The sequence below is a fragment of the Saccopteryx bilineata genome, chromosome 2, assembly GCF_036850765.1.
Source record: "Saccopteryx bilineata isolate mSacBil1 chromosome 2, mSacBil1_pri_phased_curated, whole genome shotgun sequence".
Classification (NCBI taxonomy): Eukaryota; Metazoa; Chordata; class Mammalia; order Chiroptera; family Emballonuridae; genus Saccopteryx; species Saccopteryx bilineata.
Window position 1 is genome coordinate 161,928,120 of NC_089491.1, and position 26,404 is coordinate 161,954,523.

General features: G+C 40.1%; 1 protein-coding gene and 1 pseudogene across 6 annotated transcripts in view; one reads left to right on the forward strand and one right to left on the reverse strand.

Annotated features, from left to right (window-relative positions):
* ZMYM2 (zinc finger MYM-type containing 2) overlaps positions 1–26,404 on the forward strand; it is a 154,782-nt gene that overhangs the window by 26,378 nt on the left and 102,000 nt on the right. For 4 of the 6 annotated variants that reach the window (XM_066258289.1, XM_066258291.1, XM_066258290.1 and 1 more), the window contains exons 3-6: positions 2,328–3,187; positions 11,031–11,316; positions 14,412–14,577; positions 15,959–16,171. In XM_066258289.1, the coding sequence (XP_066114386.1) occupies positions 2,338–3,187; positions 11,031–11,316; positions 14,412–14,577; positions 15,959–16,171 (1,515 nt within the window). In that variant the 5' untranslated portion in view covers positions 2,328–2,337. The remainder of the gene's footprint in view (positions 1–2,327; positions 3,188–11,030; positions 11,317–14,411; positions 14,578–15,958; positions 16,172–26,404) is intronic. The other 2 variants (XM_066258294.1, XM_066258295.1) reach the window with 1 other exon arrangement.
* Positions 20,427–21,315, reverse strand: LOC136323748 (large ribosomal subunit protein uL18-like; annotated as a pseudogene).

Genomic DNA, 26,404 nt, shown 5'->3' on the forward strand with positions numbered 1-26,404 from the left:
TTGATTGCTTCTCATACATGTCTTGATGGAGGGGGAGGGGCTCCAGCTGAGCCAGTGACCCCTTGTTCAAGCCAGTGACCTTGGGCTCAAGTTAGCAACCTTGGGCTTCAAGCCAGTGATCTTTGGGCTCAAGCCAGTGACCATGGCTTATGATCCCATGCTTCAGTATACAGCCCTGCATATATATAGTAGGTGCTCAGAAAATATTAGTTGATTATTGCACAATGATAAAGAGTTTGAATTATTGAGTTATCAAGGCCTAGGTATGCATTCTAGCTGTATGGCTTTGGCATGTTAATTAGCATTTCTAAGCTAATTAACAATTTCAAAGCCACAATTTCTTAATCATTAAACTGGGACAAATTATATAGCTATATCAAGGGATGAAGATGTAAATCAAAAGGGTTGTGTTCATTTCCTTTAGCTGTGCAAATAATCACACAAACTTGAGGGTGAACAGTTTTTCTTAACATTGTGGACTGACCACCAGAATTTTTGTGTTTTCTATTCTAAGGCTTGTTTTACATAGTATCATACTTTAAAAAGTAAAAGGATATTAGCTTGTAAGAACATGTAATAACTTCAAAGTGTAGTGGGTATTTAATTTTAAAGCGTGCCTTTATCATTTACATAAAACATTTTTTGTACTCGTTCAATAGAAACTTATGTGGCCACTGGGTAAAGCTAGCAATAAAACTACTGATCCACAATATGTAAAAACAACAGCACTTTTTTCGCTCACAGTTCTGGAGGTCAGACATTGGAAGTCAGTGACACTGGGCTCAAATCAAAGTGTTAGTAGGGCATTCTTCCTCTGGAGGCTCCGAGGAAAGAATTTGTTTCTTTTTTTTTTTCTTCTGTACTCTTCTGAAGCTAGAATCGAAAAGAGACAGTCAGACAGGCTCCCTGCGCCCGACCGAGATCCGCCCGACCGGGATCCACCTGGCACACCCACCAGGGGGCGACGCTCTGCCCCTCCGGGGCATTGCTCTGTCGCTACCAGAGCCACTCTAGCGCCTGGGGCAGAGGCCGAGGAGCCATCCCCAGCGCCCAGGCCGTCTTTGCTCCAGTGGAGCCTCGGCTGCGGGAGGGGAAGAGAGAGACAGAGAAGAAGGAGAGGGGGAGGGGTGGAGAAGCAGATGGGCGCTTCTCCTGTGTGCCCTGGCCGGGAATCGAACCCAGGACTCCTGCATGCCAGGCCGACGCTCTACCACTGTACCACTGAGCCAACCGGCCAGGGCCGGAAGAATTTGTTTCTTGCCTCTTCTACACTCTGGTGACTGCCAACATTCCTTAACTGTAACACTCGGTTTCCTTTAATCTGCCTCTATGACCACACTGTCTTCTCTTGTGCTTGTAACTTCCCTCCACCTTTCTTTGATAAAGGCACTTATAATTGCATTTAGGGCACACCCAGCCCATCTTATTTTTAAATCCTTAGTCATCTTTTCAAAGACATACATTTACAGGTTCGAGGAATTAGGACATGATATATTTGGGGGCTGTTTTCAGATGATACATAAATGTAAAACACACTGCAGAGTGCCTGGCAAATAAGGATTTAAGCTTTCTGGGTAGAGTCAAGAAAGATTTCAGATTTTCAGAAAGATTTACTCCTACAGTTATGTGGGAGCCAGGTAGTATGAGAAGAAGGGATTAAAAAAAGATGAGGTAATGGATATTAGGCACTAGCCCTATCATTTTATTTAATACAGAGGAAAGATTGTATAGAGCAGGGATTTTTTTTTGAGTGAGAGAGAGAAACAGGAAGAAGAGAGAGAGATGAGAAGTGTCAACCCATAGTTGCAGCACCTTATTTGTTCATTGATTACTTTCTCATATGCATTGACTGGGTGTCTTCAGCTGAGCCAGTGCTCCCTTGCTCAACCCAGTGACCTTGCACTCGAGCCAGTGACCTTTGGGCTAAAGCCAGCGATGGGGTTGTGTCTTTGGTCTTATGCTCTAGCTGTTGAGCCCCGTGCTCAAGTCAAATGAGTCTGTGCTCAAGCTGGCGATCTTGGGGTTTCAAATCTGAGTCTTCAGCTTTCCAGGCTGATGCTCTATCCACTGTGTCACTACCTGGTCAGGAAATTACCTTTTTTTTATATTGTTAAAAGTTCACATGTAAACTGTATTAAATGATTCGTGACTAAGAGAAGATCACAGAATAAATATCAAAATATTCCTGGATATTAGATGAAAATTATTTTCATTTAGAATAAAAAAGAAAGTAAGAGCACACAAAAAGAATTCTTTCAATTAGAATAACATATAAAATGTCATATACTGACATTGTATTATTTTTCTTTTTTCTATCTCCTTAACAGGTTCCTTGGCATGGACACAGGTTCAGTGGGAGGATTAGAGTTGACTGATCGTTCTCCTCTTTTATTAGGGAGTACAGCCATGGCAGCTAGTCTCACGAATGTTGGAAATTCATTCAGTGGTCCGCCTAATCCTTTAGTTTCTAGATCTAATAAATTTCAGAACTCAACAGTGGAAGATGACGATGATGTTGTTTTTATTGAACCTGTACAACCTCCTCTACCTTCTGCACCAGTGGTTGCTGATCAAAGAACCATAACATTTACATCATTAAAAAATGAAGAACTACAAGGAAATGATTCCAAAATTCTGCCTTCCTCAAAAGACTTGTCTTCTCACAAGGGAAGTGTAAGTGAGACAATTGTCATTGATGATGAAGAGGACATGGAAACAAATCAAGGGCAAGAGAAAAATTCCTCCAATTTTATTGAGCCTCGACGACCTCCTGAGACTAAAAACAGAAACAATGATGTGGATTTCTCCACTTCCAGTTTTTCAAGAAGTAAGGTAAATGCAGGAATGGGGAATAGTGGTATTACCACAGAACCAGACTCTGAAATTCAGATTGCTAATGTTACAACCTTAGAAGCAGGTGTAAACTCTGTGAATGATGGCCAATTAGAAAATACTGACGGGCGAGATATGAACTTAATGATTACACATGTAACATCACTGCAGAATACCAACTTGGGAGATGTCTCTAACGGACTGCAGTCAAGTAATTTCGGTGTTAATATACAAACATACACCCCATCTTTAACTTCACAGACCAAGACTGGAGTAGGACCTTTTAATCCTGGTAGGATGAATGTGACAGGAGATGTATTTCAGAATGGAGAATCTGCAAATCATCATAGTCCTGGTAAGCAGTGAGTGATCTTCAACCCCATGTAAATGAATTGAACTTTGGCTGATGCTTTTTCTATTGGAATAATTGGTGTCACCTTGGTTAGTTTATTCAAGTAAGGTAGGTTAATTCTATTGAGTTCTAAATTTGAACGCTTAGCTGGTAAGAGATATAAAACTATATACAAGTGTTTCTCCACAATTATTAGAAAATTAGTCAGAAACTTATGTCTAAAGGATTTAAAAAAATACTTATATATTCGCCATCATTAAATTGTAACATTTTGGCATGTTATTTGTCATGTGCTCTCTTTTTGCTAATATATTTTTAGTTGTATTGTTTCAATGTATAGAGAATAGAAAGATAAATAGCGCACTTAAGGGACAATATAATATGCTGCAATTGCATTTAGATTTTACTTTCTCTGTTTAATTTTGAATGCTTATCTGATTTTAATTTTTGCTTTTTTTTTTTTTATAAATAAATTTTTATTTTAATGGGGTGACATCAATAAATCAGGATACATATATTCAAAGAAAACATGTCCAGGTTATCTTGTCATTCAATTCTGTTGCATACCCATCACCCAAAGAGAGATTTTCCTCCGTCACCTTCTATCTAGTTTTCCTTGTACCCCTCCCCCTCCCCCTCTCCTTCCTACCCTCCCCCTGCCCCCCGTAACCACCACACTCTTGTCCATGTCTCTTAGTCTCGTTTTTATGTCCCACCAATGTATGGAATCCTGCAGTTTTTGTTTTTTTCTGATTTATTTCACTCCGTATAATGTTATCAAGATCCCATCATTTTGTTGTAAGTGATCCGATGTCATCATTTCTTATGGCTGAATAGTATACCATGGTATATATGTGCCACATCTTCTTTATCTAGTCTTCTATTTTTTTTTTTTACAATGATTAAAGCCCTTAAGCAAACTCTTGGCCAGTGCAGCAAGAATCCATAAAAGAGTAGTGTCCTTGACATGTTCACCAAGTCCAAGTTGGCCCCAACACCATGCCAAATCCCTGAAAAATGCAACCCAACCCCAGTTCAGTCTGTTATGAGCTGTCACAAGGAGCAGGAGTCCAGGAAAAGTCCACATCCAGGAAAAGTCTGCATGGCACTGGAATTGTTGTCACCATTCTATACTTTGCAGCTCACGTCCAAGTCCCAATGACTGCTGTTTCTAGCTGGTAATGATTCAGGTAGACTGGGAAAGCCATCTGCAGCATTTGTGGAAATGGAGCTTCTGTTCTCTGCCTGGAGAGATGAGACCAGGTTGCTTTTCCCTGGAGCTCTGTGACTGTGGCTTGGTAAAGAGAACCTTGGGATACACTAAGCTGGGTGGCAAAGGTAGATTCATGATAGAAGTTGGCAAAAGGGGGAACGAGAGCTCTAAATTAGGAGTAGGTCCCAGCCTGCTGAAATATGAGTGGGGCATTGAGGTAGGAGGGATAAAGGAAACACTATATATTAAATAAAGCAGCAGAAAATAGGACTATCAACACCCACAACAGAGATCTTCGAGGGAAGAATAAAAAACCTGACTATTCAGGCAAGACATAGTTAAGTGGCCCTTGTGCAAATGAGATCAGTTTACCTGCTTCTTGGAAGAAATACCCTAGGCTTGTCCACAGTGTCATAGATGGGGCTGACAGCCCTGGGGACCTTCAGCCTTCAGTGGCTAACCCCAGCATTGTGGGCAAGGTTAGGTCATAGGTGGCTGGAGCAGGGCTGGAAGAGACTGAACCCTCCCTTAGAGGAGCGAGGGGGAAGCCTACCTTCTAGTGTCCCTGTTTCCTCACAGCAGAGGCATGTAAGTCTGGCAGGCGTTAGCTCAATGACCTTCCTTTCCACTATTGAAGCAGGGCCCAGATGGCATCCTATGAGACCCCTTTGGGGCATTGGAGCCTTTAAGGGTGTATCCTAAAAGCTGGTAGTTCCCCTGATCTCTATTGGGCTTTTTCTGCCTCTAGGTATCTTAAAAGCCATGCTCAGAAGATCTCGCTGAGGGGTTTGAGGATCCCCATCCGCCTATATAAATCTTTTCCATATATCTGGAGCTATTTGGAAAAAGACAAAACAGTGTTATTAGCTAGATCAAATAAAGAAGGTAGTAGTTTGCAGGCGAAAAAGATTTGGTGTCTCCTGTTCATCAGCATTCAAAAGAAATTTAAATTTTTTTTTTTTTTTTTTTACATGTAAAAAGCATGATATGGTAGACCTGTAGGAGTTCCAGGACATGACTACCCCCTTTAAAAAATTTTTTTTTAATTGACCTTAAAAATATTTGCTGAGTACACTTTAATAATACCTTAACTTTAAAGATTGTAAGAATGACAAAATATAGTAAATGCTTTTGCTCCATATGCAGGAGCATTTTCAGTTTAACCAGTTTAGGAAATCCAATAATAGAACAATGCATACAAAACAATGAGCTATAACATGCTTAGCAGCCTCTCCTGTTCTGACAGAGGTTACTATAAATCCAGAATATGTATCCACTATAACGTGGACATAGGACTGTTTGCCAAATGAAGGTATATGAGTAACATCTATTTGCCAGAGTTGTCCTGGTAGGGGTCCTTGAGGGTTAACTCCAAATGAAGGGGCAGATTGTAGTATAGGACCCCTTGGACAGGATTTCCCAATCTGCTGTGCTGCTTCCCGAGAAAGTTGAAACTGTTTACACAGGGCTGCAGCGTTCTCTGGTGATGAATAGAATGAGACTGAATTGCTCAATCTGTCATGGTTGCTCCAAATAATTTTCTTTTGGGTAGCTTGATCAACAAGGGCATTCCTAGGCCCTGGCAGGTTGGCTCAGTGGTAGAGCATCGGCCTGGTGTGCAGGATTCCCGGCTTCTTTTTCTTTTTTTTTTTGGTATTTTTCTGAAGCTGGAAACGGGGAGGCAGTCAGACAGACTACCGCATGCGCCCGACCGGGATCCACCCGGCATTCCCACCAGGGGGCAATGCTCTGCCCATCTGGGGCGTCACTGTGTTGCGACCAGAGCCACTCTAGCGCCTGTGGCAGAGGCCAAGGAGCCATCCCCAGCGCCCGGGCCATCTTTGCTCCAATGGAGCCTTGGCTGCGGGAGAGGAAGAGAGAGACAGAGAGGAAGGCGTGGCAGAGGGGTGAAGAAGCAGATGGTCGCTTCTCCTGTGTGCCCTAGCTGGGAATCAAAGCCGGGACTTCCACTCGCCAGGCTGATGCTCTGTTGCTGAGCCAACCAGCCAGGGCCTTTTCATCATTTATTATTACATTATATTTTCTTGTTATTAATATTTATGCACAAAAAGTTTTTGGTTTTTTTTTTTTTGTATTTTTCTGAAGCTGGAAACGGGGAGAGACAGGCTGACAGACTCCCGCATGCTCCCGACCATGATCCACCCGGCATGCCCACCAGGGGCGAAGCTCTGCCCCTCCGGGGTGTCACTCTGCCGCGACCAGAGCCACTCTAGTGCCTGGGGCAGAGGCCAAGGAGCCATCCCCAGCGCCCAGGCCATCTTTGCTCCAATGGAGCCTTGGGTGCGGGAGGGGATTAGAGAGACAGGGAGGAAGGAGGGGGGGGATAGAGAAGCAAATGGGCGCTTCTCCTATGTGCCCTGGCTGGGAATCGAACCCGGGTCCCCCGCACGCCAGGCCGACGCTCTACCGCTGAGCCAACCGACCAGGGCCTATGCACAAAAAGTTTTTAATGGCTGTATAATTAATTGGTATGAATATACCAGGGGTTGGGAACCTATGGCTCACGAGCCATATGTGGCTCTTTTGATGGCTGCATCTGGCTCGCAGACAAATCTTTAATAAAAAAAATAACATTAAAAATATAAAACATTCTCATGTATTACAATCCATTCATTTCCTACCACTCATGTTCATGGTTGCGGGTGGTTGGAGCCAATCACAGCTGTCCTCTGGACAACACCAAATTTTTATTGGATAATGTGTAACATACACGGGTCATTGTATGGCTTCACGGAATTACATTTTAAAATATGTGGTGTTCGTGGCTCTCTCAGCCAAAAAGGTTCCCGACCCCTGGAATATACTGTTCCCTGATTTGGATTTTCCCATATTTGCTACTGTAGGTCTATGATGAACATTTTTGTTCAGAGTTTTATTTAGTATATCACTAGAAATGAAGTTACTAGGCCAAAGAATATCACTATCCCTTTTCCCCTTGAATATTTATTTTATTTTATTATTTTTTAGAGTCAGAGAGAGGGATAGATAGGGACAGACAGACAGGAACGGAGAGAGATGAGAAGCATCAATCATCAGTTTTTCGTTGCAACACCTTAGTTGTTCAATGATTGCTTTCTCGTATGTGCCTTGACCGTGGGCCTTCAGCAGACCGAGTAAACCCTTGCTCAAGCCAGCGACCTTGGGTCCAAGCTGGTGAACTTTGCTCAAACCAGATGTGCCCTGGCTCAAGCTGGCGACCTCAGGGTCTTAAACCTGGGTCCTCCGCATTCCAGTCTGTCGCTCTATCCACTGTGCCACCACCTGGTCAGACTCCCATTGAATATTTTTAGTTTAAAAAAATAGCTGGTGTGCTGTGATTTTGAAAGAAATGTGTTTCTTATTACTCAGTTTTGAGAATTTTTCATGCCTTCGAAGACCCTTTCCCTGTGTGTGTGTTTATATTTGTGTAAGTTGTAGAAATATATTGTTATATTGCCTTTGAAAAAGTTCTTGCCAAGTTATATACTACTATGAGCTGCAAAGTTAGATGTCTTTCATTGTAACCTTCTAGTTAAGTGGTTTCCAACCTTTTTGGGGCCACAGACCGGTTTAATGTCAGAAAATATTTCCACGGACCGGCCTTTAGGGTGGGATGGATAAATATATCACGTGACCGAGACAAGCGTCAAGAGTGAGTCTTAGACGAATGTAACAGAGGGAATCTGGTCGTTTTTTAAAAATAAAACATCGTTCAGACTTAAATATAAATAAAACAGAAATAACGTAAGTCTTTTATTCTTTTTCTATGGACCAGTACTAAATGACCCACAGACCAGTTCTGGTCCGCGGCCCTGGCATTGGGGACTACTGTTGTAGTTCACATAAAAGTTTAAAAATGAGTCTGACCAGTGTTGGTGCAGTGGATAGAGCATTAATATGGGACACTGAGGTTGAGGTTACTGGCTTGAGCACGGGCTCATCTGGCTTAAGTGCAGGCTCACCAGCTTGAACTGAGTATCATCAACATGACCCCATGGTCGCTGGCTTGAGCAAGGGGTCACTGCCTTGGTTGGAGCCGCTGGTCAAGGCATGAATGAGAAGCAGTCAGTAAACAACTAAAGTGCGCAACTACCAGTTGATGCTACTCATCTCTCTCCCTTCCTGTCTTTCTCTGTCTCATAAAAATAAAAGAAAAAGTGTTTAAGAATGAGTGCTTAAATTAGTTTTAAAATGTCTATTTCGTCTTTCTTGTAATTGTAAATGTATTAGTAACATAAGAGTATGAAAACGAAAATCCAGTTCAGTCTCACCATTGACAATGGTACATTTAATTCTTATCAGAGATATAGTTAAAAGTATAGTTTTGTAAACTCTCCCCTCGTACTACTTTAAATACCTAGCAATAAATTTTGAACATTTGTCCATGTCAAGTATATGTTTGAGTTTTATTCTCTATTTAGCTTGGTTCCAGGTTTTCCTATATAAACAACTTTTCAGAGTACGAATGTATTTGGGATATGTATTTCTTTAGGAATATTGCTTAGTCAAAGGGATATATTGTAAGAGATGTGTTTTTGTTTACTCAGACTCTTAAACAAAAGAATATAAAGTACTCATCAGAAAAACTAAACAGATACACCTGCTGCTCTTGGTGTTTGTGAATTAGGTCTTTTTTTTTTTTTAAGAGAGAGAGAGAGAGAGAGAGAGAGAGAGACGGGGTAGACAGGAAGCGAGAGAGATGAGAAGCATCAACTCCTGGTTATGGCACTTCAGTTGTTCGTTGATTTTTTTCTCATATGTGCCTTGATGAGGGTCGGGGTTCTAGCTGAGTCAGTGACCCTGTGCTCAAGCTGTTGAGCCTGCACTCAAACTGGTGACCTCTGGGATTCAAACCTGGGTCCTCATCATCTCAGGTCGACATACTATCTACTGCGCCACTGCATGGTCAGGTGTGAATTAGTTCCTGTATTTTTATGTGCTTTCTTATTTGTGATAGAGAGTTATAAAATCTTGACTGTGTACTGGCTCTCGGACTGATTAAACTACTATCCCATGATGTCCCTTGTATAAAATGAAAGGGTTTGATGAAATGATTAGGTCCAGTCTTTTCTTAAAAGTCTTGTAGGTGAAAATTTGAAAGTAGATGAAATGTAAGAGCTGAAGTATAGTTAAAGGGAGCCATTACATTATTTACACCGGGCCTAAAACTGAAAATTATAGCACCATATTTTCAATAATAGAAGCCCTTAAGTTTAAATAGATTCCTTTAAGTATATATACAAATGATAAGCCTAGAAAGTTGAAAAATAAGGAGCCAGCCAGTATTTGTTGCAAAAGCTATTCTTTCTAGCATATGCTCAAATACTGTTTTTTTGATTGAAAGCCTGCCAGAGAGTAAAACTGCCAGTTCTTACAGTGATTTACTTTTTTTTATCTTCATGAGTATTGCTACTTATTTATTAAAACTGTTCATTTACCCTGGAAACAATAGGAAAACAGGATTCCAGAATGTACTATGTTTATATTCTTTGTATATCTATATAATTTTGGTGGTGGTGGTGATTGTGGAGTAAATTTTGAATAGCAACATGTGTAGCTTGTTGAAACCATTAAATTGTGGACTGGATCAGAACTAGGAGATCACCTTCTTGAAGTTTTTGTGGTAAAGAACTTTCCCTGAGCTCTGGATATATTTGTACTTACTATGGAAGGAAAGTAATGGTTTCTAATATGGAAGGGCTGCTTTTATGTCAGGAAGTTTAAGATTTAGAAGAAACTGGAAAGAAAAAGATATTATGAGATTAGAAGTGGTGGCCTTATAATCTCAATATAACTTCTAATAAAAGTTTCATAATGAACAAAGGTTATGGTTTTGGTAGTGTAGTGAAAGTCTGTGGAGCTGTAGCTATGCAGCAAGCTGGAGGCTGCAGCTAGTACTAAAGCAGCTCACTATTAAAAGAGGACAGATGAATAACTGCACTCCAGTGGTAATGCAGTGTACCTTCACAGCAAAGCTGTGTTGTGCTGAAACTGTTGGCAGTGGAAGAACAATATAGTGCATTGATTACTATATGTTGGCTTACTGTCATTTCTGTGAAACACTAATTTATTTGTTATGTGTATATTCAGAGGGTATGGAACTGAATGTATATATGGAAAAGCTGTTCTTAAAAAAGATGTCTTGAATATAATCATATATAAAATTTAACAATCTTGTATTATATTTGTTGAAGATTCTGGTTGATCAAGATTTTATTATACTTATATGTTGATGTTTGTATTCCTGCTTAAAGTAATATTTGGCAAATTCTTCCTGTTTAATAACTAAAGGCTAATATTTTTTAGTGCTTTCTATATGCTAGTCACTATGGTTTCTTACGTGTATTATCTCATTTAATGTTAGCATTCCTAAGATGTTGGTACCATTATCAGTTTAGAGAAGAGTTAGGTACAGAGTTTAAGTAACTTCCAGGTCTAGTAAGTGATAGAGCCTGAATGGCAACCAGCCTTTCTTACCCCAATACTTATATTACTTACTTCTGTGCTATGCTTCTGCCTTATTAATGTCTTACACTTGTACAGAATAGTAAGGCAAAAAACTGTTTCTCTGATAAAAAATTTCAGTGTGTGAAAATACATTTCTTACTCTTTCTTGTATATTTTGTTTTTAAGATTCTTGGATTTCCCAGTCAGCATCATTTCCGCGTAATCAGAAACAGCCAGGGGTGGATTCTTTATCACCAGTGGCCTCGCTTCCTAAACAGATTTTCCAGCCTTCAGCCCAACAGCAACCCACTAAACCAGTTAAAGTCACTTGTGCAAACTGCAAAAAACCTTTACAGAAGGGACAGACAGCTTATCAACGAAAAGGATCAGCTCATCTCTTTTGTTCTACCACCTGCCTTTCCTCCTTCTCTCACAAGCCTGCTCCAAAGAAACTCTGTGTTATGTGTAAAAAGTAAGATTTACTTTTCGACATAATTCCATTTGTTTGAATACTGGTGGTATAAAATTTAGGAAAACTTATTAGTCTTAGAGACGTATTACTGTGTTATAAAAATTCGTAAGCAAGTTGAATCTTAAAAGCAAACTGAAATTTATACTGGTTTTGGAGTGTTCTCCATCAAACCCAGTTGGCTTATGATTAAAAGGCTTTCTTTCTATTTTGATAGACATTGGGGTTGACCTTGTTAATTGATTTTGTCTGTAATCTTTATCAGACTTCTTAAATTTGTAAAAATACATATGTAAATTATTACGTAAAATTTTTAAGCGGTTTATATACTGCTTAAAAAAATTAGGAGATATGTTATCATCTCATATTCATTTTTGAAATATTCCCTAATTTTTATGAGCAGTATATATGAATAGTTCTGTATAGGTCAAGTTTTATACCGTCTTCATATTAAGATTTTTTTTTTTTTTTACAGAGAGAGAGTCAGAGAGAGGGATAGACAGGGACAGACAGACAGGAATGGAGAGATGAGAAGCATCAATCATTAGTTTTTCATTGCGCGTTGCAACACCTTAGTTGTTCATTGATTGCTTTCTCATATGTGCCTTGACCACGGGCCTTCAGCAGACCGAGTAACCCCTTGCTGGAGCCAGCGACCTTGAGCTCAAGCTGGTGAGCTTTTTGCTCAAACCAGATGAGCCCGCACTCAAGCTGGCGACCTCAGGGTCTCGAACCTGGGTCTTCCGCATCCCAGTCCGACGCTGTATCCACTGCGCCACCGTCTGGTCAGGCTCATATTAAGATCTTAAAATTGGCAAGTCTTTGGATTTTATGTATGTTTTGAACATTATGTCATTAGAATAGTCACTTTTCAAGACTCAGATATCAGTTTTTTGACAGTCTTGGAGAGACAGGATACTCTTTTCTGCCAAATTTTAGGTTTGGCTTCACTGTTTAAAAATAAATGGTATATGACCTCACTGGTGGTGGCACAGTGGCTAGAGCATCAACCTGGGGTGTTGAGGTCCCAAGTTTGAAACCCAGAAGTCACTGATTTGAGCGTGGGCTCAATTGAGCATGGGCTCTCCAGCTTGAGCTCAGTGTCCTTGTCTTGAGCATGCCATCATGGACATGATCCTGTGGTCACTGGTTTGAAACCCAAGGTTGCTGGCTTGAGTAAGGGGTCACTGGTTTGGTTGGAGCCCCCTTTTGTCAAGGCATTTATTAGAAGTAATCAATAAAGTGCTGCAAGAAGTTAATGCTTTTCATCTCTCCCTTCCTGTCTGCATCTCTCTCTTGCTAAAAAAAATAAAGTAAGTGGGATAGTTTATATTATACGAAAGTCAAACCAGATGTATTTTCTTGTACCATTTTTTGGAGCAGTCCAAATTTGTGAAGATATTTTTCATCTTAGAACTTTGGAAAAGTCTTAGTGCTCTGTATGAGTTTAATAAAGTCAAATATTGGAACAATTATTATACACCGTTTAGGTTGCTTTACGAACTATAGAAATGATCCCTGAAAGTATAGTCTTTAGGTTGCTTTACAGTAGTAGACTTACATACTACAATATAGAATCTTGAAATTGAGAATTAAAGGAAAACTTCAAAAGTTGTCCAGTCATTTTCTAACTTTTTTTTAGAGACAGAGAGAGAGTCAGAGAGAGAGATAGATAGGGACAGACAGAGGAACGGAGAGATGAGAAGCATCAGTCATCAGTTTTTCGTTGTGACACCTTAGTTGTTTATTGATTGCTTTCTCTATGTGCCTTGACCGTGGGCCTTGGGCAGACTGAGTAACCCCTTGCTTGAGCCAGCGACGTTGGGTCCAAGCTGGTGAGCTTTTTACTCAAGCCAGATGAGCCCGCGGTCAAGCTGGCGACCTCGGGGTCTCGAACCTTGGTCCTCCGCATCCCAGTCCAACGCTCTATCCACTGGGCCACCGCCTGGTCAGGCAATTTTCTAACATTTCTAATTGCGGTTAGATAGCTGTTTAGAATGCAAGTGAGGTTATTTTTGTCATGTTCCCATGACCTAAACATTTTATGCTTTCTATGTATGCAAGGGAATTCAAGAGGTATTATAAATTTATACCTCAGTAAATTAGGTCTTGACATTAAACTCTCTATAAATAATAACCATTTTGTTCTCTGAAGTGTTGCCAATAGCTGAAAGCCTTGTTAAAGAGTTTCAGGTTAAATTAGGTACTGGCAAGGATTTAAGAGTATAAAATAGATTTGCTTTTATAGAAATTAAAAATGTCTATTATTACTCTTTTTTTTTTTTTTTTTTTTTTCTGAAGCTGGAAACAGGGAGAGACAGTCAGACAGACTCCCGCATGCGCCCGACCGGGATCCACCCGGCAAGCCCACCAGGGGCGACGCTCTGCCCACCAGGGGGCGATGCTCTGCCCATCCTGGGCGTCGCCATGTTGCGACCAGAGCCACTCTAGCGCCTGGGGCAGAGGCCAAGGAGCCATCCCCAGCGCCCGGGCCATCTTTGCTCCAATGGAGCCTTGGCTGCGGGAGGGGAAGAGAGAGACAGAGAGGGAAAGCGCGGCGGAGGGGTGGAGAAGCAAATGGGCGCTTCTCCTGTGTGCCCTGGCTGGGAATCGAACCCGGGTCCTCCGCACGCTAGGCCGACGCTCTACCGCTGAGCTATTATTACTCTTATAGTTTATTTTTTTCATTATTTATTTTTTGACAGAGACAGAGACAGATAGGGCCAGACAGACAGGAAGGTAGAGAGATGAGAAACATCATTTCTTTGTTGTGGCACCTTAGTTGTTCGACTGCTTTCTCATATGTGCTTTGATGGGTGAAGGTGGAGGGGAGATGCTACAGCAGAGTGAGTGACCCCTTGCTCAAATCAGTGACCTTGGGCTTCAAGCCAGCGACCTTTGGGCTCAAGCCAGTAACCCTTCACTAAAGCTGGTGAGCCTGTGCTCAAGCCAGATGAACTGCTCAAGCAGGCGACTTTGGGGTTTTGAGCCTGGGTCCTCTGCATCCCAGTTCAACTCTATCCACTGTGCTACCGCCGGATCAGGCTGATTAGTTTTTAAAATAGAATTTTACTTTAAATTGTTCCTCTTATTTTCAGAGATATAACTACAATGAAAGGAACCATTGTGGCTCAAGTGGACTCAAGTGAGTCCTTTCAGGAATTCTGTAGTACGTCCTGTCTATCTCTCTATGAAGATAAACAGAATCCTACTAAAGGAGCTCTAAATAAATCAAGGTGTACAATTTGTGGTAAACTAACAGAGGTTTGTATTTTTATTTTTGTGCTTTATCATTTAGTTATAACTAATGGAAATATTTTTAACTTATGATATTACATTACTGTGTATTTCTTTAATAAAAGTGAGGATATATTAAATGATCTAAATATCCTGTTACGTAATTCCATTCTCCTAAGTTGAGAATGAATTAGGGAAATAATTATCTTTTCTCCCCTTCTCTCCCCTATTTTTTTCTTTTTTCTCTTTTCTTTGCCTTACCCTTTTTCGTTGCCTTTCCTTTTCCTTTTCCTTTTTCTTTTTTTATTAAGTGAGAGGCAGGGAGGCAGAGACAAACTCCTGCATGTGCCAGGAACTGGATTCACCTGGCAAGTAATGCTCTGCCCATCTTGGGCTGTTGTTCAGTGGCTTGGCAACCAAGCTATTTTAATGCCTGAGGCAAGGCCATGGAGCCATTCTCAGCACCAGGGGCCAACTTGCTTGATCCAGTTGAGCCATGGCTGTTGGAGAAAAAGGGAGAGAGAGAGAGAGGAGAGAAGGGGGAGGGGTGGAGAAGCAGATGGTTGCTTCTCCTGTATGCCCTGACTGGGAATCAAACCCTGGACTTCCATAAACCGGGCTGATGCTTTATTGCTTATCTAATCTGCCAGGGCCTTAATTTTTTTATTTATTGATTTTAGTGAGAGAGGAAGGTCAGGAACATGGGTCTGTTCCTGTATGTGCTCTGAGTGGGGATTGAACAGGCAACCTCTGCACTTCTGGACGATGCTCTAACCAACCAAGCTACCCGGCAAGGGTGGAAAAATACAACATGAACTGGCTTTTTTCATGAGGTGGGGAGGACTCATAGATAAAACCAGTGTTTAAATCAATAGGCTGATAAATAAGATAACAATCTTGCCTAAGACATAGAACAAATGGAGAGAAATATTTTTGTAACTTTACATTATTAATTTGTATTAAAGTGTTAGTATTTGATTAAAAAAGAAAAATAAACCTGCATGTATGTACCTCATTTGAATGATTTATAATGTTGGTTCTCCTACCTTGTCTAATGCAATATACTTATTTATAGTTCCTGTTGGATTTATCTAAAGATTTTCAGTATCTTTGTTTTAGAAACTATATGCTAGTAATTTCCAAACTGGGTTGTTTCCTGTCATTTTTAGATACCTCTAGAGAAGTTTATAGTTATGTCACTGGTGGTCCTCCCCACAGCATACATGTATTGTGTATATATGAATATGGTTCAAGGAATAATTATACATACTTTGTCTTTCCTTTTCTCTTTAAATGTTTCTTCTCCAGGAAAATTATTGAGGCATTTTTTCTATTGGAACACCTTGTTTTTTGACTACTTGTCATACTCCTTTGGTTTTTAAAATTTTGTTTACTGTTTTTCTTATAGATTCGCCATGAAGTTAGCTTTAAAAATATGACTCATAAGCTGTGTAGTGACCACTGCTTTAATAGATATCGAATGGCCAATGGTCTGATAATGAATTGCTGTGAACAGTGTGGAGAGTACCTGCCCAGCAAAGGTGCTGGAAACAATGTCCTGGTGATTGATGGCCAGCAGAAAAGATTTTGCTGCCAAAGCTGTGTCAGTGAATACAAACAGGTAATTCACAATCTGATCAAAACTGGCTTTCTTCTGAATGTATTGTAAATGGCTTTAATCGTTTTCTTCTAAAGTATTTATTAACCAGATTTATCTTGGAATCTCATTGATTCCATTATTGTCTTCACATCTTGGAAATGACCTGTCTCAAACGAATACTATGCATAGTATTGGATATAAACTTGTGATTTTTACATACAAAGGTAAATGCTATCAGATTCCTTTTTTGAATTTTCTTTGGGTGGTGGAGGGGTTGCAAATATTTTTTTAAATTGTTAAAGCTTAGCTTAGGACTATATTTTTCAGTTTTAAGGTTAATTTCAATATTAAGATCTTTTTTGATTTAGTTTATTTTTGAATTATACTTATGGTTCAAAAGTAACATGTACATAAAAAAAACTGCAAGAAACCAGCTCCCATTTCTGTCTTCCCCTTGGTTCCTATTCCTTCCTTATAGTTATTAGTGTTCAATCTTACTATTTTATGTTTTCTTTTCTTTCTGAAAATTACAGAAATACATAATTTATTCTTAGTTTCTTTTTTCTATCCAAAAGGCAGCATACTCTACTGTACTGCACCTTCCAATTTTTACTTCAGAGTATATCTTGGAAATTATTTTGTATTAGTATATATAGACTATATTTTACAGAATATAGGCTAGAATATATAGACTATATTCTGTATTAGTATATATAGACTCTTCAATATTAAAAAAATTGAAAATTATTTTCATGAATTTTGTGAGCCAGTTAAAAACACCCATTATTAACAATTACATTATTGAAGCTTATATACTGCTCATAAAAATTAGGGGTATTTCAAAATTAATATGAAGTGATAAAAAGCATTTGGGTTTTTTTTTGTTGTTTGTTTGTTTGTTTTGTATTTTTCTGAAGCTAGAAATGGGGAGAGACAGTCAGACAGACTCCCGCATGCGCCCAACCGGGTTCCACCGGGCACGCCCACCAGATGCTCTGCCCATCCGGGGCGTCACTCTGTTGTAACCAGAGCCACTCTAGCGCTTGGGGCAGAGGCCAAGGTGCCATCCCCAGTGCCTGGGCCATCTTTGCTCCAAAGGAGCCTCGCTGCGGGAGGGGAAGAGAGAGACAGAGAGGAAAGAGAGGGGGAGGGGTAGAGAAGCCGATGGGCGCTTCTCCTGTGTTCCCTGGCCGGGAATTAAACCCGGGACTTCTGCATGCCAGGCTGACGTTCTACCAATGAGCCAACCGGCCAGGGCCTGTTGTTGTTTTTTTTTACAGAGACAGAGTCAGAGAGAGGGGTAGACAGGGACAGACAGAAAGGAACAGAGAGATGAGAAACATCAATCATTACTTTTTCGTTGCGCGTTGCAACACAGTTTTTCATTGATTGCTTTCTCATATGTGCCTTGACCGTGGGCCTTCAGCAGACCAAGTAAACCCTTGCTCAAGCCAGCGACCTTGGGTCCAAACTGGTGAGCTTTTGCTCAAACCAGATGAGCTCGCGCTCAAGCTGGCAACCTCGGGGTCTCGAACCTGGGTCCTCTGCATCCTAGTCTGATGCTCTATCCACTGTGCCACCGCCTGGCCAGGCTGATTTTTTTTTTTTTTTTTAAATTAAGCAAGAACATCAGGAAAGCAAACAAGTCAAAGAAAGTTCTTCAATTATGTAAATGGATGCAAAACCAACTCTTTTTTTTTTTTGTATTCTTCTGAAGTTGGAAACGGGGAGGCAGTCAGACAGACTCCCGTATATACCTGACTGGGATCCACCCGGTATGCCCAGCAGGGGGGCGATGCTCTGCCCATCCGGGGCGTCACTCTGTTGCAACCAGAGCCATTCTAGCGCCTGAGGCAGAGGCCACGGAGCCATTCCCAGCGCCCGGGCCATCTTTGCTCCAATGGAGCCTTGGCTGCAGGAGGGGAAGAGAGAGACAGAGAGGAAGGAGAAGGGGAGGGGTGGAGAAGCAGATGGGTGCTTCTCCTGTGTGCCCTCATCGGGAATCGAACCCGGGACTCCTACATGCCAGGCCGACGCTCTACCACTGAGCCAACCGGCCAGGGCCCAACTTTTATTTCATTGGTGAAAGTACACTATACAAAAGGCTGAAAGTACTGGAGTATCTGCACATTTCCTGATCCCCTAATTTTTGTGAGCAGTGTATAAGAAGGGCTCCACAATAGAAATTTATTTATTTATAATTCTGGAGGCTAGAAGTCCACTGGAGGGTAGAAGTCCAAGATAAGGTGTTTTTCTGGGTTGATTTCTGGTGAAGCTACTTTTCCAGGATTTTATATAGCAAAAATAAATGCCTCCCGAAAGTCCCTATTTCAAATACCATCTTATTGGGGATTAGGACTTCAAGATAAGAATTTTGGGGGAGCACAGTTCACGCTATTACATTTTTGAAAACAAAGTAAGTCAGTACTTCCTGATATATTTATTATATTAGTGCTTTTAAGATATTTCTATCTACTGTATTTTTATGAAGGAAATATATACTGTATAATGGTGTGCTTTTGTGCATCTTTTCCCAATTTCATGTTAAGTTTTGTGTTTGTAGCCTGAAATTAGCCATAGTGGGAAGATTTTCATGACAAATGCTACAAATTTTGGTGTATTCCCTCACCTTCCAAGGGCTAGTGGTTAACCACATGCAGAACACCACTGTGCTGTATACTAGTTAATTTAATCACTTTGCTGGTAATGGTATTTGGGTTATTTCCATCAAGTCTTTTTTTTTTTTTTTTCATTTTTCTGAAGCTGGAAACAGGGAGAGACAGTCAGACAGACTCCCGCATGCGCCCGACCGGGATCCACCTGTCACGCCCACCAGGGGCGATGCTCTGCCCACCAGGGGGCGATGCTCTGCCCATCCTGGGTGTCGCCATGTTGTGACCAGAGCCACTCTAGCGCCTGAGGCAGAGGCCACAGAGCCATCCCCAGCGCCCGGGCCATCTTTGCTCCAATGGAGCCTTGGCTGCGGGAAGGAAAGAGAGACAGAGAGGAAAGCGCAGCGGAGGGGTGGAGAAGCAAATGGGCGCTTCTCCTGTGTGCCCTGGCCGGGAATTGAACCCGGGTCCTCCGCACGCTAGGCCGACGCTCTACCGCTGAGCCAACCGGCCAGGGCCTCCATCAAGTCTTTTGCTGTTATAAATAATAGATGGTGAATAACCTGGTAATATATTCTTGACTTTGTGTTTGTGGAGGTGTGGTTTCAAGGTAGATTTTTACAAGCAGGAGTGCTTGGCTAAAAGTAAATGCATGTTAGTTTGTTAGATATTATTAAATTCTATGTTAGAGTTTTACAAGTTTGCATTCTTTTCAGTAATATTGTGGAAGTGCCTGTTTGTCCATTGCCTCTCCAACAGTGAAGATGAACACATTCTTTTTATTAAGAATGATTAGAGATTTTTCATATTTCAAAGCTAATTGTCTTTTCTGTGAATTATTTACATCTTTTACCATTTCTTTGTTTGGCCTTTGATCTTATTTTTTTCTCATTTGAACATTTATTTTAAAGAGCAAAATTTATTGGTAATTTGTTATGAAACAATTATTGACCACCTACTGTGTTGCAGGTACTGTGCTAGTGCCTGGGAATAGTACGATGGAAAGCAAAGTAGACATAGTTCCTGCTTTCACAGGATTTGTACTGGGTAGGCATACTTCATATTCATTAATATAGGGAAGGTTATAGTGGTTATGGAAAGGATCGAACTAATGGTAATCTCCAGGACTAGGTATAGTGTTGACTGTTGATGAAGTTGTTGCTTTTGGTAAGGCTGCTGCTGGCTTTAGTTAGTTGGTCTAGGTTAGAATCCTGGCCTCACCAATCATCATCTGCGTCCTGGGTCTCAGCTTTCATCATGTGTAAGGTTGAGATACTAGTAATCCCTGTCTCTTAGTGTTATTTAAAAATCACATCTAAAATCTTGTCTTGATTTTTAGGATCCTGCTTCAAAAAAGTGAACACTACCTGTTCTCTTTCATCCTATTTGTGCTGGTCTGATTACTTTCTCCTCCCCTTTCTCAAAAGTAACCACTAATTGTGACTTCTAACATCATGGTTTGACTTGTTTAGAGACTTTATGTAAATGATATTAGCATGTGAATGAGATTCATTTATGTTATGTATAACTGTCATTGGATGCTTATAAGCAGTTTTTGTCATGTAGAATTTTAAAATATTGTCAACTTTTTTGCTGCTTGAGCAATAAGTTTACTATTTTTTCTATATGAAAAATTTATATAGAAAATAGTAGTTTGGTTTGGTTTATAAGATCTCAGTAGCACATTCCTGAGATCTGAGGAAGCTTGCTTTCTGAGCTACCTGGTTTTTCTTCTGGGCAAGAAACATTTTGGAATGATTCCACCTCTTCTTTTTAACTTTTTTCTTAGGCTACTTCTCATAGACTGTGGATCCTTTTGTATAGCAGCTTGAGCTTTCTTACACATCCCCATCATGTCTGGAGTTACATTGTTCTTTATGTATTGAGAGAATTGTTTCTTATAAGTGTCTTCATCTTCTTTCATTAGGTAAGACATGTAATCTGCAATGTTCTGACACATGGCATGCTTCCAGTGTGCTTCTGCATTGAATTCCTTACTTTCTGAATCATAACCAGGGAATCATTTGGCACTGTGAGGGATAGACAATCCTATATCGACAGCTCCTTTTAGGGCCCCCAAAACTTTATTTCCAGTAGTAGTTCTGGCAAACCCAGCATCCAAATAGCAGGTGAAGGAACCAGGTTGACCATCAGTGCTTTCCACATTATATTCATCTGTGGTCTCTTCCACTTGGCTTTCTCTGATATTGTCCTTGCCAGACCTGTTGAGAAGCCTGCGGGTGGCCAGTAGTAGGCTAGCACAGTATGCTGCAACATAATTTGTCAGGCCAGCCTTCACACTATACTTTGGGAGTTCATGAACATAAGCTATACAAACTATCATATCTCCTATATACACATAAGCAATCTGACAAATGATACCTCTGTTGGTCACACAAAGTATCATCCTGTATTTGGGTGTGTTGTACTTATTTTTACCTTGGATTACCAAGCATTTCTGGGTATAGTAATCGGTCATCTTGTCATCTTTTACATTTTACTTGGTATTTCTTGAAGTAGGCTTTATTTTTTCACAACTTTGACAAATCCCATTCTGCCGAACAGAGAACCACATCTGCAGCTTGTCACAGACCTGTAGGCCCAGCAGAGTTCCAATGGGGGGGAAAGGTCAAACTTAATAGTTTTCTATTATTGCTTCTGGATTTTGCTGCATTTATTTTTTTCCCACTCAAGCTATAAAGGGATACTTCTCATGTTGTCTCCTAATGTTTCTAAGGCTTCATTTTAACATCTAAATCTTTAACCCACTTGGAATTTATTCTGGTCTACAGTTGAGTTGTGGGTCAAATATCTGTTTCCAAATGACTGGTCTTAAAACTCAGCATCTTTTTGATGTCAAAGTATCCTTAGAATAAGGGATTTCATTTCACTTGTTATAACAGTTCTTTTTGGCTTTACTTACTCATAGATACTTTTATCTTCTGTTATTATTTTAAACGGGTCTCCTCCATTATTTTGTATATATGTATACATATGTGTGCATATATATTTTTACTAATTTTAAATAGCTCTACCTAACTGAATCATTTTATTGGTTGATTTCTCAGATTTGTTTTTCATTTAGATTCAATACTATTCTGTATTTGTTTTAGATGTACATTATAGTAGTTAGACAATCCTGTACTTTACGGAGTGGTGCCCCTGGTATTTCAAGTACCCACCTGACCCCACATATCATAATTATTATGATATTGACTATTTCCTATGTTATAATTTTATATCTTTGTGACTGTCGTTAGCAGTTCCTATAAAATTTTGTTTTTTAAAACTAAACCATAATATCACCTGCAAATAGAGAAAGTTTAAAATCTTCCTTTCCAGTTCTCATTCATATTATTATTTTGTCATCTGATGGTGTCTCCTAATACAGTAACTCCAATACAATTTTATTTTTTAATTATTTTTTCCAATACAATTATTTTATTATTTTTAAGTGAAAGGAGGGAAGATAGACTCCTGCCTGTGCCCCAACCAGTATCCACCCACAACAACCCATCAGGGGCTGTGGCTCGAATCAGTCCAGCTGTCCTCGGCACCCCCCCCCCCCATGGTTGAACCAATCTAGCCACTGACTGTGGGAGGGGAAGAGGGAGAGAAGGGAGAGAGGGAGGGGGAGATAAGATGGTGGTTGATTCTCTTGTGTGCGCTGACCAGGAATCGAGCCTGGGACTTCCATACACAAGGCTTGTGCTCTATCTATTGAACCAACTGGCTGGGGCCTCTGATGCTATTTTATCAGACTTTTTATTTATTTTTGAAAGAGAGAGGATAGAGAGAAAGTGGGGGAGGAGCAGGAAGCATCAACTTGTAGTAGTTTCTTCTTATATGTACCTTTACCAAGGAAGCCTGGGGTTTTGAAGTGATGACCTGAGCATTCCAGATCAGCACTTCATACACTGTGCCATGGCAGGTCAGGCCAATACAATTTTAAATATTGGAAATGGGAAGTCTTTTTCTTTTTCCAGTGAAAAAATACTCTTTGTTGTTTTTTTTTCTATTTTTTTGTGTGTGACAGAGACAGAGAGGACAGATAGCGGCAGACAGACAGGAAGGGATCAGAAGCGTCAATTCTTCTTTGTGGCACCTTAGTTGTTCATTGATTGCTTTCTCATGTGTGCCTTGACCAGGGGGCTACAGCAGACTGAGTAACCCCTTGCTCAAGCCAGCGACCTTGGGCTCAAGCTGGTGAGCCTTGCTCAAACCAGATGAGCCTGTGCTCAAGCTGGCAACCTCAGGTTTTTGAACCTAAGTCTTCCATGTCCCAGTCCAATGCTCTATCCACTACTCTACCACCTGGTCAGGTTATACTCTTAGTTTTCAATCTTTATAAATTTATTGAAATTCTATTTGTGCCCTAACATATGGCCTGTCTTGGAGAATGTTTCATGTGCATTTGAGAAAAATATTTATTCTGTTGTTGGGTGCATACTGTATATATCTGTTATCTCTAATTGTTTTCCAGTGTTATTCAGATCCTGTATTTAATTACTGAGATTATGTATAGATGGTTTGTCCATTATTGGAAGTGGTATATTTATTGTTATTCTACACTTGTCTGTTTTGCTCTTCAGGTATGTTAGTATTTGTTTAATATATATATTTTGGGACTCTGATATTTGTTCCATATATATATATATATATTTATAATTATCATATCTTCCTGATAAATTTACCCTTTTACTAATATATGCTATTTTTCTTTTACTCAACAGTTCTTATTTATTTATTTATTTATTTGAGAAGAGGGAAGTTAGAGACAGACTCCTGTGCCCTGTGCCCCAGCTGGGATCTACCCAGCTACCCCCTTCTGGGGCTAATGCTTAAGTCAGCCGAGCTATCCTCAGCGCTTGGGGCTGACACTTGAATCAATGGAATCACTGGGTACAAGAGGAGACGAGAGAGAAAAGGGAGAGAGGGAGGGGAAGAGAAGCAGATGGTGGCTTCTTATGTGTGCCCTCACTGGGGATTCAACCCAGGCTGTCTGCAGGCTGGGCCAAGGCTCTATTCACTGAGACACCTGGCCAGGGCCTCATCAGTTCTTGATAAGGTTTTTAAAGTTTATTTTGGCCTGAACTAGGTGGTGGTGCAGTGAATAAAGTGGCGACCTGGGACACTGAGGACTCAGGTTCCAAATCCTGAGGACGCCAGCTTGAACATGGGGTCACTGGCTTAATCATGGGATCATAGACATGACCCCACAGTCGCTGACTTGAGTCTAAAGCTCACTGGCTTAAGCCCAAATGACGCTGGCTTGAACCTAAGATCGTTTGCTTGAGCAAGGGGTCACTTGATTCAACTGTAGCCCCCAGTCAAGGCACGTATGAGAAAGCAATCAACAAACAACTAAAGTGCTGCAACTACAAGTTGATGCTGCTTATCTCACTCCCTTCCTGTCTCTCTGTCCCTGTCTCCCTCTCTGCCCCCCCCCCCCCCCCGTCTCCTTCGTTTAATAAATAAATATTTATTTTGTTTGAAATTAGTATAGTAATTCCTGCTTGGCACTTTTATTTTTTGTATGGAATATCATTTTCCATCATTTTATTTTTGACCTGTTTGTGAATTTGCATATAGTTGGATTCTTTTTTATTTCCATTCTACCTATGTCTGTCTGCCTTTCCAGATTGGAAAATTTCATCTCTTTATATTTAGTTATTTCTGATAAGGAAGAATTTTTTTTCTTCCATTTTTTTCCCCCATTTGTCTAATATCTTTTCTGTAACTCATTTTCTCTATTATTACCTTCTTTTGTGTTTAGTTGATTTTTTGTAGTGAATTGTTTTGGTTGTCTTCTCATTTCCTTTTGTGTGTAAATTTTAGTGGTTACCATGGGGATTACATTTACCTAAGTTTATATTTGTCTAATGTAATTTGATAACTTAATTTATATTTAAAAACTTTATTCTTTTATAGGCCCATCCTCCTTTATGTTCTAATAAGTAACATCTTAAACATTGTTTGCTTCATAACAGAAACTTAATTACTTTTTGTGTATTTGTCTTTAAAATCAGGTAGGAAATAAAAAGTGGACTTACAAACTAAAAATAAAAAAATAATACATTTTGTATCTGTTTATACCAAAGGTCTTTATTCCTTTATCTGCTCAAGTGACTGTCTAGTTCCCTTTTATTTCTGCATAAATCTTTGGAATCTCTTGTAGGGTAGGGTAGGTCTACTGGTAAGAATCCCCTCAGATTTTACTAGGGTATGTCTTTATTTCTTCTTCATGTTTGGATAATAATTTTTCTGGGTTTATATTTTTGTTTGAAATGTGTTTTCTTTCTGTATTTCACATAATGTTGCCCACTGCTTTTGAACTCTCCATGGTTCCTGGTGAGAAATTGGTGGAAGATGTTACTGAAAATTCATGGTACTGCTGCTCTCAAGATTGTTTTTCAACATTTGATTATAATGTTTCCTATTGTGTGTCTCTTCGGAGTTTTCCCATTTGTAGCTTGTGATTCTTAGCTTTGTAGATATGTGTCCATTATCAAATTGGTGAAGTTTTCAGCCATTGTTTCTTCAGATCTTTCTGCCTTGTTCTGTTTTTTTTTTTCTTCTTCTGAACCTCTCATAATGCACATGTTAGTACACTTGATCTGTCCCACAGGTCCCTTAGACTTAGTTCATTTTTCTTCATTATTTCTGCCATTTCTCAATCTCTGTAATTGTAATTTTGACCTTGTTAGTGCTAGTTGTTGGTGAAAGTCTTGATCCTCAATTCTGATCTTGAGGGGGTAGGCTGTAGAGGTAGGGACCTGGATGGATGCTGAGCATTGCATTGAAGTCTGGACAACGTGCAAATGTAGGCATCCACCTGGCCTTTGCTGGTGTGCTTGGGTGAATGCCACATTTTTCTCTGGTGTTTGCTTAGAGTAGAAAGGACAATTATCTAAGAGTTTTTTGTATTTCTAAGGCTGTTTTTCCAGCTGTATTTATCTTTTTTCTTTTTTTTTGCTGGTTTCAAAATTTTTTCTCATTATTATTATTATTTATTGATTTTAGAGAGAGAGGAGAAGGAAGATATATAAAGAGACATCAATTTTTTTTTTTGTTGTTCCACTTGTACATTCCTTGGTTGATTCTTGTCTGTGTCCTGACTGGGGATTGTATCCCTGCAACTTTGACATTATTGGATAATGCTCTAGTCACTTGTGAGCTACCTGGCCAGGGCCCTTAATTTTTTTTAAATTCAAATTTTAATTTTACTCAAATTTTTATCCAGATTTTTTTCCAGAAATTTGACATTGATGTGGTTTAGTTTATTCTTTCTAGGGTTTGCTGAACCTCTTCTGTCCGTGGGTTACTGTCTTTTGCCTAATTTCCAGCCTTTTCAGACATTTCTGTGAGCGCTTTTTCAGTCCTGTCTTCTTTTTCCTTGAAAGTAGCTTTTTTTGTTATACTCCTAACTGATCCCTTAGGCCAGCGGTTCTCAACCTGTGGGTTGCGACCCCGGCGGGAGTCAAATGACCGAAACACAGGGGTCGCCTAAAGCCATCGGAAAATACATATTTCCGATGGCTTAGCTGCTGAGAAGCTGTGCTACTGTCTGCAGCTGCGCTTTTCCGCTTGAACGCACACCATTATGGACGTGCGTTCCAAACTGAATGCTTGTAGTCATGCA